Raw genomic sequence first — 15,415 nt, 5'->3', positions numbered from 1 at the left:
TCTAGTTCACTTCAACAGTGTAGGTTATAGTTGCATGTACGAGTAACCGTAGACATGGAAGATTCTCCACCCGACAGCGACAGCATCACTCAAGGAACTTTCTATCATTTCCACACCTTGGAGCCGGGTGCGTCCTCACAGCCCAGCTCTTGGTTGACTCGGGTGGCCAGGCTCATGGCGGAGATCCGGCGGGGTTGCGTCACGACGATGTTGCACGGCTGTGCCTCGCCGCTCCCCGCCAGCAGCTGGTCCAGCATGAACTGTGGGATCTGCGTGCTCTTGCCGCTGCCCGTCTCGCCGGCGATCACCACCACGCGGTGGCGCTGCAGAGCCTCCAGGACGCGCTGCCGGTGCTGGAAGACCGGGAGCTGCTCTCGTTCGGCCTGGAGGGAGGGTGGCACACGTTCTGAACATTGACTTCAACGTATGAAACAGTGAAACATGAATATGTCCATATTATGGTGAAATATAAAGTGTATTTTTTATTTAATAGAGACCCTTATCGGATATCGGTCTGACTGACTTTTTGATGACAATGATTTTCTTTTCATATATTGAAGTTGAACACAGTAGATACTTCAGTGTCCAAAATGTGAAAATCAGCCTGATGGTGACACTAGAAGAGGGCCATGTGAGAAATCGGGTTGTGATTTGCCATCCAAGGGGTGTGTGTGCAAAGTTTGGCATCGATAGGGCCAACGGCGGCAGAGATAAGAGTAGGGGAAAAAGTGTGATGCAAAAGTGTGACGTGACAGACGGACGGACGGACGGACAGACAGCTGGTGGAGCTTTTCATAGTAAACACAGCTGATGTCACGGACAGAGCGGCCCATACAAGGAGATCGTGTTTGATCACTACTCACTTCGCACCGATTTTTTTACACAAGACCCCACAAGAATCTGGCATAGTGGCATTGGTGGCGGTATGGGTTCAGGCTCTAGTGTTTACCAGCAGCTTGTGGGCCAGTGAGGAGCTCCTCAGCTTCGATAGGAGCGCCCGTGCCGCCTCATCTGCTCCTGCTCCTTCTCGCTTCTCTCCTGCCTCCTTCCTCGAGCTCTTATCGTCTCCTCCGTCTCCTTCTTCTTCCATGTCCAGACCTGCCAGGCTCTCCCAGGACTCCTCGGGCTCGTCGTCGCCAGCGCCCTGAAGGGCGGGGTGAGCAGGGACGTGTAGAGAATGTTAGAGAGGCAGGGGCTGACATTTCTAAAAGGGCCTTTTGGTGAAAATATGGAAAATAGCCGACCTCCAACTATCGGCTAATTTCAGTGCTTGATACCAAACTTAACTAAGCATAATCATAAGTCAATATAGAGGGTATGCGCATGCATAAAGTGAATGGCAAATCGAGTGGCAAAGTGAGTTTAGTGTTGTTTAACACAATCAGATAGAACTTTTCTGTTTGGATGTATGGGCTGTCAAGGGCAGAAAGTAGTTTTTTGACACTCATTAGGCGTTCCTGCATAACTTCCCGGGTATATGTCACACGCATACCCTCTATACTGGAGATGTGGCGTAACGGCATGGATTTCTACACAGGGAGGGCAATTCTTTCAACATAAGATGCATGCATTCAAGTTCAGGAGAGTTTGGACAAGGCAATTCTCTTGAATGCTGCATTCAGGTATGGCACGGAAAGAGGGCATTTGCATTTCTTCCACCAGAGTAACTGCATTCATGGTCAGAGTAACTGCATTCATGGTCTGAAGATGGCACTTTTTCCAGATGGATAAAAGGGCAGGGGCTCAAGCCCCCTTTGATGTCTACAGGGTTCCCACACATTTTTACCAATTCATTTCCAAAACTTTTCCAAAACAAATCCAGAATATTTAACCCAATTTCCAGGACTATATAACAATAATTCAGCTCAATAACAGGTCGATTACTCCTATGTGCAATGCCCAAAGACAGGTAGTGTATGCCAGTGGTTCTCAACCTTTTCAGGCCGTGACCCCCGAAATAATCATGTTTTAACTGGGGACCCCGGCACCCTGACGAGCACTAAGAGTAGAGGAATTTTGTATAACACGGTTTTATTGTGAAAATAGCAGATCTACATGCTCACAACGGTTGTGAGCATGTAGATCGGCTATTTTCACAATTTCTGCCTCTATATATTTGACAATTTGGCCCATGTTTAATTTGTCATTTCAGAGGTATTAACAGAATCAATAACCAAAGACAATGCATAGCTATTTCTTCCAGCACCTTCCAGGACCCTTGATAAATTCCAAAACTTTTCCAGTACTGGAAGAATATTTTTCTAATTTCAAAATATTTCCAGGAATTTCATGTCCGTGGGAACCCTGCCCCTTTGATGTCTATGTGTGCACGTGCCTGGGGGTGGGTCTGGGACCTGGCCGCCTCCTCCTCCTCCTCCAGACTCTGGTTGTAGTTCTGGCTCTTCTGCTGTTTGAGCCGCGTCAGCAGCCGTGAGATGAACTGATCCCGGGGTTTGTTGGCGGCGGTGCGGTTCTCGTCGTGGCGCCGCTGCTCGTTGTCTCGCCACTCCAAGAACACGTCTCTGTAGGTAGGAGGCAGGAGCGTGTGCACTGACTGAGAGCCATAGAGACACAGAGGGATAACAAAAAAACGATATGGTTATTGGACAACATAACTATAAGCCAGTGGTTCTCATAAATGTTTGGCTTAGGTCAAGTGAACGTCTGTAACTCAAATTTTGCTTCTGGGTGGTCCCTGGAACAAAATATTTTGAGATGGGGGTCCGTGGCCAAATAAATATCATTGTGGGGGTCCTTCACATGAAAAGGTTTGAGAACCACTGACATAGTAGTCTCTCAAGAACAGACTTAACTGAGCTCCAGTTGGGTGAAAAGGACCTTTTCTTTGACGATGGCTGGCCAGATTGCTGACATAGAAACATAGGTTTTTCAAAAAACCTTAGAAGGATTCAAAAGACACTTATAGAATCGGGTCAAAATTCAAATTTTCAAATTTTGTCAAAAATAGCAGATCTACAAGCTTGCAAGCTGTGAGCTTGTATATCTGCTATTTTTCAATAGTTAAAGCATAAATTATAATACACAATACTGTGTACCCGTTCTGAATGGGTTAAGGGAATGTAAATAATTAGGTCTTCCCCCCAAGATACAGTATGTGTCACGAGGAAAACTGGAGAGAATATTTGTTTCCATTGGGACAGACTTAAAATTACTTTTATAAAACTTGCCGTTTAGCCACCACAGCATTCCTATTCTGGGTGGAACGTTCGCCAAAAATAGCTGATCTATAAGCTCACAACGTGTCACGTTGTGACGCGCTGTGAGCTTGTAGATCTGCAATTTTTTGGTGAAGAGACTTGGTGTACTGTAGGCTGCTGAAAAAGAACAGTTTAACGCGGGTCCGTTTGACTTAGTATAGAGGGGTCTAAAGGTGGTTAAACTGAAGTGACATTGATACATTCCAAATATGATCAAAGTATTCCAAGGCACCCATGGACTTGCGTTAAGGCACCACCCGCTTTGAAAAGCCCTGCCATAAGCTAACCAATTCGCAGCATGTACTGTAACTAGGAAGGTAGGGATTAGCATACCTGTCCTTTGCACAGGCTGTAGATTGCCAGCGTTGCTCCAAGGTGTTGAGCCTGCATGCTGTCCTCAGTCAGAATGGTGGGACATACCTCCAGAATGTCATCTGTTCTCTGGACACGCACCCTAAAAAGGATTCAGAATTTCAGATTCATCAGCACAAGTTATAACTCAATCAATAACACAGTTATTATGGAACTCCTCCAATGTATTAACATTTAAATGTATAGTGCTAAATCATAACAAGTTGTTTGTCCCAAGACACTCACTAAGGTGAGGTGTGACTGCTTAAATCAGCCATCACCCACCCCACAAACACTTTTACTGACAAGAAAGCTTGTAGCTTTCGGCAAGGCATTGATATTAATAATTTCTGCTACTAGCTCACCTAAGTGTTTTACTGTGTATTGTACACACACACACACACACACACACACACTTACTTGCATCTCCAGTATCTTCCGGCTGCGACCTTGTTAAAGGAAGGTGGGGGGCTCTTGGGCAGGTTCTTACGCACCCAGTCTATGAGAAACTGTTTAGGCGACTTTCCTGTCCAGCTGCGGGCCGTGTAGTCAAAATTCCTAATGTCCTTTGGTTCATTCTTTTTCACTACTGAAAAGAAACGTACCGTATATTATATTAAAGAAACCGTCAGTAACAATGTGTTCTGGAGGGAAGGAATTTATGGGATTGTAGAAAAAAAACAAAAACATCTTCTAGCATGGCAAATAAAAGCAATATTCTGTATCGCTTTACCTTTCCCTTTTTCAAATTCCACACATGAAAATGTTGTGTTAATGACAAAAAAAAGTGATGTTTGTTCTAATCTCATTTCTATCTAATTCCTTGCCTTGTACTGATTGATTGACTGACCTGTATGCGCCTTTTTCTGTGTCACATCTTCTGTGGCACAGTGGACAACATTTAGATTTTAAAAAAGGCGTTCGACAAAGAGTTGTACCTTTTTCCTGGGGAGGGGGCTTTGCTGCCTGTTCAAACAGACTGAAGTTGAGTTCCTCTTTCTCCTCGGTGACAGGGAGCGCCTTGTTTTCCTTTGGAGGTGCGTCCACGACCTTCAGAGCCGGGTTGAACATGGGGTGAGACTCCAGAGGCTTCATCTCTACAAACAGATTAACGTGTTAACGTTAAGTTAACATTGTTTTTTCTCTCAACAGTAAACAAGGCAACATACAGTATAAGTGTAGGGTATCTGCACATTTCTAAAGTGACAATTTAAGGACTTTTTAATACCTCTAAAATGACAAATTAAACATTGGCCAAATTGCCCCCCCCCCAAAAAAAACGCCTCGCAACGCGAGGCTTTGTGAGCATGTCGATCTGCTATTTTCACAATAGAAACGTGTTACACAAAATGTAATGCCTCAACACTTAGTGCTCGTCAGGGTGGGGGGGTCCCCAGTTAATATACGATTATTTTGGGGGGGGGGTCACGGCCTGAAAAGGTTGAGAACCACTGCTCTAAAGGAATAAGAGGGCAACATAACACTGATCCATGCAGAAATGGGTTGATGTGTTTTTAACACCTTGCTGTATGATGCGTATCCTGTCCTGGGCCATTCTCTGGCTCGCCTTGTCTCGTTTGCTCTTGGCTGCAGCTGCCGTCTCCCTGGCATCATACAGCTTAGCGGTCAGTTCCAGGTACCTGTCATTCTACACAGAACACAACAGAATGTAGGAGATACTCTTCAGTTCCAGGTATAGTCCAGTCATTTTAGGCCAAAATTAGGCCAAACCTGGAACAAATTGCAATAGTAGCAAACTCAACTGATTTTGTATCCTCAATATGTCCTTAGTGAGGGAAAAAAAGTCCCAAGGAATCCCACCGGGGCAAAGTTTTGAAAACGACCTATCTACCTTCACTTACTATACACTACAATATAAAGGAAAAAATTACTGAAAGAAAATCTGCTTTAAGTGGGATATGAGGGGTCAAACTAGGGGTTTTTAATTATTCTGAATCCATTGCAATCATTTGTTTTGCACGAAAAACATTCCTTGGGCCAGAAATGGCCACTCAAAATATCAATTTTCATCAATTTTCAGTCTTTTGGGGTCCGTTTTTAGCCCAAGGAATGTTTTTCATGCAAAACAAATGCTTGCAATGGATTCAGAATAATTAAAAACCCCTAGTTTGACCCCTCATATCCCACTTAAAGCAGATTTTTTTCAGTCATTTTTTCCGTTATATTGTAGTGTATAGTAATTGAAGGTAGGTAGGTCGTTTTCAAAACTTTGCCCCGGTGGGATTCCTTGGGACTTTTTTTCCCTCACTAAGGACATATTGAGGATACAAAATCAGTTGAGTTTGCTACTATTGCAATTTGTTCTAGGTCTAACCCTAAAATGACTGGACTAGTACCTGTCATTCTACACAGAACACAACAGAATGTAGGAGATACTCTTCAGTTCCAGGTAGCTGTCATTCTACACAGAACACAACAGAATGTAGGAGATACTCTTTCACAAGTACAATATCACACAATATCATGGTGACACACAACAATAACTGTAATAAAGTAGTGAAGTGTGACGTAATTTACACATCCTACCTGGTTCGCGGTTTTCTTCCCCCATTCTGAATTCCCATAGACCTTTTTTCATATCGCGTGTCACGTCATATAAGAACTGTGTTCCAATTATAAACAAATGATCTCAGAGGTTTGACTCATATGGATATGAAGAATCAACAGATGGTGAAAAAACGCTAATGTTACTGTCGCCGAATTAGTTACATTTTCGCTAGAAACAGGCTTTATCAAATATGAGTGACTGACTATCATAAACCATACAGAGCCACCTCCCCGACAATATCGCAAAGACCATTTGTTTATTTTTGGACCACAATTCTTATATGAGACGATTTAAGATGACTCAATGTTATTCTCCATAGAGAAATTACTTCCGTGGAACCAGGGGATGAGCGAGTCACGTCATGACTTCACTGTTCTATATAAACTAATAATGCATATCATTAACCACTTTCACCCTGGCATCCCTATTTTGGGCATGTCATTATAACTTTGATATATTCCTGAAATACACCCATCTTTTTGGAGCTGTGTGGAACACAAGCTCCCTATACGTGGCCGTGTGTGTAGGTATGTGGGTGGGTATGTGGGTGGGTGGGTCTGTGGGTCTGTATGTAGCCTGTATGTAGTAACCCTGGGTGACCAGAGAGGTGCTGTTGAGTCTAGCCTGCCCTGAGCATCAACTGCAATACACACACACACACACACACACACACACACACACACACACACAGCTCCACTTCGAACAGAGGTTTGATTTTTTTTTGGGTGACTCATAATGTCCTCCTAATAATAAGTGAGCTGACCGTGTTTTTTCGATAATTTTTTTCATTTATTTTTAATAATTCTTGGGGAAAATGGAAAAGATGTAATACAATAAAAGATTTAAAAAATAAAGATGTTATCGAAAAAAAACATGGCCAGCTCACGTATTAGGAGGACAGTATGAGTCACCAGAATGAAAAGAAAGGTGTTTTTGATCAATCTATCATAGTTAAAATGGAGTTTGAAGTTGGGAGTGTATGATAAAATGAATATCAAATATCTAAATACTGAATGAAGCAAATTAAAATCTGTCCAGGGTGTTCACAAAAGCCTGATTAGACGATAAAATTACCAAACCTTTTTTTTTCTTTTTTTTTTTAAAGTGGAATATCCTTTTAAATGATTAAACTGTTGAAAGAATCTGTGTATTAATTCTCCTTTATATAATATGAAATATGTCAGGATTATACTTATAAATCAAAGTTGTCTCACCGGATCAAACTTCTCATCCAGTTCTGGGTTGTGTGATGCAGCCTTGGTCCCTGTATTCTCCTCCAGGTCGTTGTCCTCGTCACTGGACTGTTCTGCATACCTCAGTATCCAGTCCTTCATGCTCGCTCCCTCGTCCTTCACAGGCACCTGAACAACAGAAATACCTGGAATGAACTACTTTATCCCAATGGTTATGGTTTGATTTGAATTTCCTTAGGCCTAGCGGCTGGCCATATAGGCTCTAAAACAGCCTGACGGAGGTGCCGCGGGATCAAATCCTGATCCCACCAGAATAAATGGTTATGTGTACAGTATGCAATGTTTTTTTTTGAGGGGTGGTTGGTTGCCAATTTCAATTTCCCTGTATTTGTTCATGTTTAACAAACTGTGTATCTTGAGTCAGGCCATGCAATGATACAAGTTCAGCTATTGAAATTGGTATTGGGAAATGAAAAATGGTATCGGAACATGCTACATGTAATGTGCCAGGCAAATAATAATAATATTTATTCTATGGCCACCACCAACGGTGGCCTCACACAAACAGACACCAACCAATAGATAGAGCCAAACTTGTACAAACCTTGGACGTCTCATTGGGGGGTTTGTGGACTGCTTTGGGGCTGGGTGGGGCTGGCTTTTGTTGGGTAGGGGGCTGGAACCTCGGCCTGTTGCAACGTTGGTTCTCCTCCTGCATCTTCTGGCTAAAACCTTCCGGAAGCTCGTCTGTTGGGGACAAATTGAAGTAAGGTTCATGTAGTATAGTAGTTACAGTAGTATAGTGCCATTACAGTAGTATAATAAAATTACAATAGTATAGTGCAGTTACTGTGCAGAGGGACAATATGGAAACCACTGAATGTTGTGTGACTTTGGTGAATGTCTAGTGTCTAAATACTAAGAAGATACTAAAAAGACAAGTGGTAGTTAAGAACCACATGGACCCTCACAGGTCTGTATCTCTGATCGTGCACAAAAAGGACCAAAGAGACCCAGGATTTTACAGTGTAGATTGCGGTCCCAGACATCACATTTGTGAAATAGCACCACCCAGTGGCTCTATGTATTCTGAGGTGTATGGTACCTACCATCTTTGAGGTTGAGGCATAGCCAGTCGAGGGCAGAGACGAGGTCTCCTCCATAGAGGATACTGCTCTTCATGGCTTCCTCGATGTGTTCTGTCTTGAATTTGAACTTCTCCAGATTAGTGTACAGGTCCTGTGGACACAAGAAAGATACCGTCAACCAGGGGTGTGGCACCAAATTCTGGGCCCTGGGTACAAGGATTCACTCACATTCTGTGCTTTACCTATTGATAAATAGCAGATATACAAGCTCACAGTGAGCTTGTAGATCTGCTATTTTTCGTGAACATTTGTGCAAGTCTTTGAATATTTCAAATACTTCTAGGGTTTTTTGAAAGACCTATGTTTCTATGTCAGTGGTTCTCTTTTTCACGTGAAGGACCCCTAAAATGATATGTATTAGCCCACGGACTCCCATCTCAAAATATTTAGTTCCAGGTACCGGTACCCCCAGAAGCAAAATTTGAGTTATAAATGTTTGTTTAAAAAATACATACCGGTATATTCAAAGATTTGCATGCACACATTCTCACGGTGCCACACCCCTGGTTGACAAGCTTGCAGCGTGGCACTCGGTGCCGCGCTGTGAGCTTGTATATCTGCTATTTTTCAATAGATAAAGTATAAAATAATTAAGGCCCCTCCACCTTGGGCCCTAGTAACTCAGTCCCACTTTCCCCCCCCCTTGTGACGACCCTGCCCTCAACGCAAGAATGAATCACGATGATCCACATTTGGTTTGTTTTGTGCACTGCGTGTTTTCTCGTCCTTACCACCAGCTTCCTGCTGGTGAGCCGGCCAGAGATGGGTAGTTTTTCCCCGTTCTCCTGTCTGAAGTCATTTATGAGCTTGATGATCTTCTTCTCCAAGTCAGTTTGAATGACAACCTGTGTGTTAAACAAGAGAGATTGTCAACATTCACTATAAAATACTCTTAAAAAGGGGTACACTGCACCAACCTAAACTGGACAGAGAAGGATTCACTAGAGAAAATGAACAGTTAAAGCTACAATCCATAGGTTGTATGTCCTTTCCCACTGGAGTGAGTTAAAGGTGTAGTTCACCCCCAAAATGACCTTTTTTCCTATTGATTATTCAACCCATGGAGACTTCAATAATAAAGTTCAATAATAGTGTTTTATTTTGTCGCATTCCTAAGCCAATAATTTGATTATAATGAATCTAAGTAAAACTAACGCTGGTGAATGCTAACCTGGTGTGTCGGAATGGAAAACTGTTACCGAGCAATTTGTTTCATGACCTTATATTTGAGATTAAACTGTTTAGACTGATGACGATAGATTATTGGTTTACCTAAGATCCTAGATGACTATTTCTATGCATTTGATGTATTACCTAGTGTTTTCCTTGCTTACTGTAAATCGCACTGAATTAAGAGTGTCTGCTAACTGCCTACATATTGAATTGTCTTGATAACATACTTTAAGAATTGATTTGTCAGGCGCTCCACCGGTGTCAACGTGGGCTGTGTTGTTGAGACTGTAGGTCTTTGGACCTGAGAGGAATACCAGAGAGACATAACATTATTAGACATTTATCCTTTTGTACAGGGACGTGCAGAGAATGTTAGAGAGGCAGGGGCTGAAATGTCTAAAAGGGCCTTTTGGTGAAAATATCGAAAATAGCAGAGCGTCAAGCTCATGACACGCCGTGGCGCGTTGTGAGCTTGATTATAAAATCAGAAAATTAAGAATGAAGGGAAAATAAATAATAAAAAAAAACTGAAGAAGCGGTTTGGTCGGGTCGGGCAGGGGGTGGCCCTTTGATTTGGAGAAGCACCAGGGCCCGGGGATTCTTAAATCGCCACTGGGTATCTTGGAGGTATGTATCTTGTACACCAGGCCCATTGTAAGATGCTGTACTTTGTCAGTTACCGTGAGCCACCCCACGCTTACATGTCGTTTACATATATTAGGACCAACAGAGATCCTAGAATGCTTCCTTGAGGAACTCCACAGTTTACTGGGGGGGGGGGGGGGGGTCAAATGCCTTCTGGAGGTCCAGCATGACCATGCCGCAATATTTGCCCAATTCTGCAGTCTTCAAATAGATTAGGCATGACATGTGTCTGTGGAATGGGACCCTGATCTTTAGTTGTAGTTGTTCCTAAATGCTCATTATGTTGTTCTTTTGCCCTGCATGTAAAGCACTTTGTGACCATGTCTAGAAATGTGCTATATGTTATAAATAAATGCATTATCATTATGTAATACGGGTGTAATAGACAAGCTATGCGATGCGACAGGAGATCATCAAGCAGCAATGACTGCCATCATCACGAGCAGCATGGATGGAACCAAAAGAAGCAACAGTGTGCATGAATGATGATGAGACCTTTGGGTTTGGAAGGTTGCTTCTTCCCAGCAGAAGGATCTCCCACCACCACGCCGTTGTTCCCCGGTGCTGGTGCTGCTGCTGCCGGGGGGACCACCACCATAGGCGCTGTGTTCTTCTTCTTCTTCCCACCCATGATGATGGATGATAAAGATAAACTATACCGTGATGTGTAGGCCTATGACTTTCAATGTGACGACAAACATCTAACTATCAGCCTGCCATTAACTGTCTGACATTAACCTCCTAGCGAATGCCACGCGTGGATGTAAACACGGCGCTGGTTGCAGTACACTACACAGATCGCTACACACACACACACACACACACAGCTGGGGAGGAATTTTGGAGACTTCGGCTGCCGTAGCGGAAGAGAGTCTGGCAGCGTTGCCATGTCTGCTTATTACAAGCGACTTTCGGCTTGTTTTTGATCGCTTTGTTTTGTTTGATTGCTTGAAATACTACTAGCTGCGACTTATGCATCAGTCAGCCCTAAACTTCATACTTGTCCGACTTTATTTATTCTTCTAGACCAGTAAGACTCCCTAATCGGGAGATAAGCGACCATTGGTCGCTTATCTCCACAAATATCACAACCTCCACCTCTCACGTCATACGGGTAGCCATAGTTACACCTGGAATGTTGAATCTCCATATATGGAGATAACCTACGCATCACACAAAGTCTGACCTCACCAGCCCATACTTGGGCATGGACGACTTATATCTCCATATACGGAGATGGCCATATATGGAGATACGATGACATCACAGAGTCCACAGCTGATGATGTGGCCTGATGTCATACAATACACAAACAAGCCCTATATAAAGGGGCAATTCTCACCAGGGAAGAGAGCATTGCCTGGAATGTTGAATCTCCATATATGGAGATAACCTACGCATCACACAAAGTCTGACCTCACCAGCCCATACTTGGGCATGGACGACTTATATCTCCATATACGGAGATGGCCATATATGGAGATACGATGACATCACAGAGTCCACAGCTGATGATGTGGCGTGATGTCATACAATAAACAAACAAGCCCTATATACTGATGCGATACGATGACATCACAGAGTCCACAGCTGATGATGTGGCGTGATGTCATACAATAAACAAACAAGCCCTATATACTGATGCGGAGATATGAGCAGGGCAAAGGTGTGACGTGTGACGTGTGACCGACCGACCGACCGACCGACGGCCGGTGGAGGTTTTCATAGTAAACTGCTCCCTGACGGTCGCAATAATTTATTTGTGAATTAATTTTCCCCATTGACTTATAATGGGAAAATGTGAAGACTCCCATTCAAGTATTTTCTCTCTGAAAACAAGCCAACGGTTACACCGGACGTCTCTTGGACTTTATAACACGATTTGTGTAAAGTGATTTATGTAAAGAATATTCGAAATATTTCACATTTGTTTCAAGACAGTTTTGAAAATAGCAGCTACCAGGTATTTTCAAATGATGAAACTAGTCTGTCCAACTTTTGGGCTTGTTTTCGTAGACCTTGTTGCAAATCTGGCAACCCTTTTGACTGGGATCAATTCACCTTTGCGATGATGCATATCCGGTTTAGAGAGAATTAGGCGGATACGGAAACAGCCTCAGCTCGTGACCTGTAAAGTGCATATGGAAAGTAGCGGATACAGCTTTAGATGAGGGCGGGTTCTACTGGTTAAAACCGTTAAAACTCCAAATAGAAACCATAGATATAGGGTTGGCTTTTCTTGCGGCGACCCAAGACCGTCAGCGGAAGAAGTGAACGTATTGTTGCATTGTGGGATTGTAACTCCTCCAGCGTGCATCACAGCATCATGGCGGACCCGTTCGGAGAGGGACTGTTCAGCGTGTTTGATGATGAACAAACCGCTTCTGGCAAGAAGTCTCCTGCGACTTCAACACCACAGACCACAGGGTAACTAATACACGTGTTGCTGTTTCAGGTCTAATGTCACAATAGCTTAAAATATTAATTATAAAAGAGAAGAAATGAACATGCTGTCTAAAAACGACTGGGCACCGGGGGAGTATTGCGTGGCTAACACGGCTGATCTACAAGCCCACAAAGCGTTGCGCTTGTGATGCGCTGTGAGCTTGTAGGTCTGCTGTTTTTGGCGTGCGATTATACCGGTGTACGACGAAGTAATAAGCCAGGCAGCTAGTTAGTTTGCTTAGCACCATTAAACACCACTATATTTATTATGATTGATTTAAGACGGCATAATGCCAGAATAAGTATCAAAACATTAAATCAAACTATAATAATATATGGATTAGAACGCTAAGCAAACTAACTAGCACTATACGTACTATACTTACATTACAGTCTAATTGTTTATTGTTCACAAACATGGACTCTTTTAAAGGCAAAATGTGCTGTTTAGATTCTAGTTTGCTTAAAGGGGAAGACCACCCATTTTCAATATTGAACTATGTCATTAATATACCTTCTATTTCCACACAACTCCTCTAAGGTATATTAACCCTGCATAGTCCTTGGGCTGGACGAGATATCGGTACCGCTGAGGGGGCAAAACCTTACCTATACTAAATTGTTTTTAGGGTCAATATAAGTAAATTAAAATATGATAGACTTTCCATAGGAGTAGCTTTTTATATTTTTTGCCATTTTGTTATTTTCCTCTATAGGCGGATTTTCATTCATGCATATCTTGTTATTGGCTCATGTTCAGGACATATTGCAAGGTTTTATATTATATGTTTGGTATTATTTTTAAGGGGACACTTTGAGCTTTAATTCAAGCCCTTTTGTGAATATGTATGATAAGTACAGTGGTCACTGGAGCTCTTCAAAACTTTAATAACTCAGATTTTCCCACAATTTCCGCCTAAACCATATATTTTATTTTAGTTCTGTGGCATCAAGAAACATCAGAGACACAAAACACAACAACTAGAATACAGACAAGACCCCAAGGATTCAGGAAATGTATAATTTTTTTTTTCCAGTCTTTTCGGTGCACGGCTCAAAAGAACATGCGAGGTGAAGAAGTTGCCAGCACTCAAGGAATCTCCTTTTCTTTTAAAAAAAAAAAGTTTTATTTACCTTACAACAAGCTCAAAACGGACGCGTTTCGACCATCTAGGTCTTCATCAGCGTTTGAAGACCTAGATGGTTGAAACGCGTCCGTTTTGAGCCTGTTGTGAGGTAAATAAAACATTTTATATGTAGACTATCTGCTATGAAAGAAATACATTATGCCATTTACAATTTGATCCATGCTCAGCTCTGCACCAAGCAAAGATACTGGATTGGTTTTAAAAATGTAGACAAAAGACACTGGTGTCTACATGACAAGAAAGAGACTGAGGAGAAAGTGGTACAGTCAGCTGGGGCCTCAGGGAATGCCAGTTTTTGGAGGGGCACAAGGCCAAACCGAGGTGCAACGAAAGCCATGGCCTTCTTGGCCTCCCTGAAATTCCTTCCCTGATAGTATGCTCTAAATAAACTAGTGGTTCTCAAAATGTGTAGTTTCAAGAACCTCTATAACTCTGAGAGGGTACAAATGTAACCACATTATGTGTCCATTAGGTTCCATTTTCACACTCCCAGAGTTACAGAAGGAGTTATATTGCATGATTGTTTGAATATATGAGCCATTACTTTGGCACCCAAGGTGATCAATCACCAGTCTGGTTTGGGACAGTGAATGTGTTGGCACAAAGAGGAGACCTGGTTAACTCCACAGCTACACCCCTGCTCATTCACACCACATAGCTGGGGCCAGTAATCGGACGTGGGACCTTCAGTGTCCCAGGTGGTCTCTCAGTTACGGCCATCCATTACCTTATGGATGGAGAACAGGGTCTCCATTTACAAGCTTATGGAAAGTAGTCTTTTTGCCAAGACCAAAATCTGAGAAGTCTTGTCCATTGTAGATGGCAGTTTTAAAGTGTACTGTATGACAGCAACCATTTAAAAGAACATCTGCCCCAAATGACCAACTTGCTTAGAGCACTGGTTATCAAAATTGGGGTCCACAGAGGGAGTCTAAATGGACCCTTCTATGTCTGTAACTCTGGAAGTGTGCAAATAGAACCTAATGGAAACATAATGTGGTTACATTGTACCCTCTCAGAGTTATGGAGGTTATTGAAATAAAAATGTTTGACAACCACTGTCTTAGAGCATAATAACACATCATTGGGCAGCAGTGGCTCAGGAGGTAGAGGGCAGCTTGGGAAATGGAACGTTCCTAGTTCAAAACCCGGGTTCCCCCGGAGTTGGTATCAAAGTGTCCTTGAGCAAGACACTGAACCCCTAATTGCACCCGATGAGCAGGTTGGTGCCTTGCCATGGTTTCCATCAGTGTGAGAGTAAATGTTTGAATGTTAAGTACATTGTAAAGCGCTATATCCACCTGTTTCCGCAGGAGTTTACTGGAGATTATTTGGACCTGTTTGGACCACACTTCCGGTTTAACAGCAGACATACAAGCTCACGTCGCGTCGCAGATGCAACCCATTGTGAGCTTGTAAATCACACTCGGCTGCGGCGCCGGAAGCTCGGTACAGCGTCTGCGCAATGCACTATGGGGCGTTGGAAACTTGTGGATAGATGCAGTCCATTTACCATTATGGTCTG

General features: G+C 42.9%; 3 protein-coding genes across 3 annotated transcripts in view; 1 reads left to right on the top strand and 2 right to left on the bottom strand.

Annotated features, from left to right (window-relative positions):
• dhx29 (DEAH (Asp-Glu-Ala-His) box polypeptide 29) overlaps positions 1 to 11,095 on the bottom strand; it is a 31,720-nt gene extending 20,625 nt beyond the window's left edge. Inside the window, exons 1-13 of the mRNA XM_080742679.1 lie at positions 10,793 to 11,095; positions 9,880 to 9,953; positions 9,211 to 9,324; positions 8,441 to 8,570; positions 7,936 to 8,078; positions 7,353 to 7,499; positions 5,091 to 5,217; positions 4,508 to 4,666; positions 3,990 to 4,158; positions 3,552 to 3,672; positions 2,336 to 2,554; positions 950 to 1,144; positions 117 to 383 (exon numbers count right to left, since the gene is read on the bottom strand). Of these exons, the coding sequence (XP_080598805.1) occupies positions 117 to 383; positions 950 to 1,144; positions 2,336 to 2,554; positions 3,552 to 3,672; positions 3,990 to 4,158; positions 4,508 to 4,666; positions 5,091 to 5,217; positions 7,353 to 7,499; positions 7,936 to 8,078; positions 8,441 to 8,570; positions 9,211 to 9,324; positions 9,880 to 9,953; positions 10,793 to 10,928 (2,001 nt within the window). The 5' untranslated portion in view covers positions 10,929 to 11,095. The remainder of the gene's footprint in view (positions 1 to 116; positions 384 to 949; positions 1,145 to 2,335; positions 2,555 to 3,551; positions 3,673 to 3,989; positions 4,159 to 4,507; positions 4,667 to 5,090; positions 5,218 to 7,352; positions 7,500 to 7,935; positions 8,079 to 8,440; positions 8,571 to 9,210; positions 9,325 to 9,879; positions 9,954 to 10,792) is intronic.
• plpp1a (phospholipid phosphatase 1a) overlaps positions 1 to 15,415 on the bottom strand; it is a 247,506-nt gene that overhangs the window by 148,914 nt on the left and 83,177 nt on the right. The gene's annotated exons all lie outside the window — the stretch shown is intronic.
• Positions 12,600 to 15,415, top strand: part of mtrex (Mtr4 exosome RNA helicase) — a 50,604-nt gene continuing 47,788 nt past the window's right edge. Inside the window, exon 1 of the mRNA XM_080742649.1 lies at positions 12,600 to 12,724. Within this exon, the coding sequence (XP_080598775.1) occupies positions 12,624 to 12,724 (101 nt within the window). The 5' untranslated portion in view covers positions 12,600 to 12,623. The remainder of the gene's footprint in view (positions 12,725 to 15,415) is intronic.

Source organism: Nannobrachium achirus, assembly GCF_963921795.1.
Source record: "Nannobrachium achirus genome assembly, chromosome: 15".
In the NCBI taxonomy this organism is placed as follows: Eukaryota; Metazoa; Chordata; class Actinopteri; order Myctophiformes; family Myctophidae; genus Nannobrachium; species Nannobrachium achirus.
The sequence above is the reverse complement of the archived record's forward strand: the minus strand, read 5'-3'. Positions and strand labels throughout refer to the sequence as shown.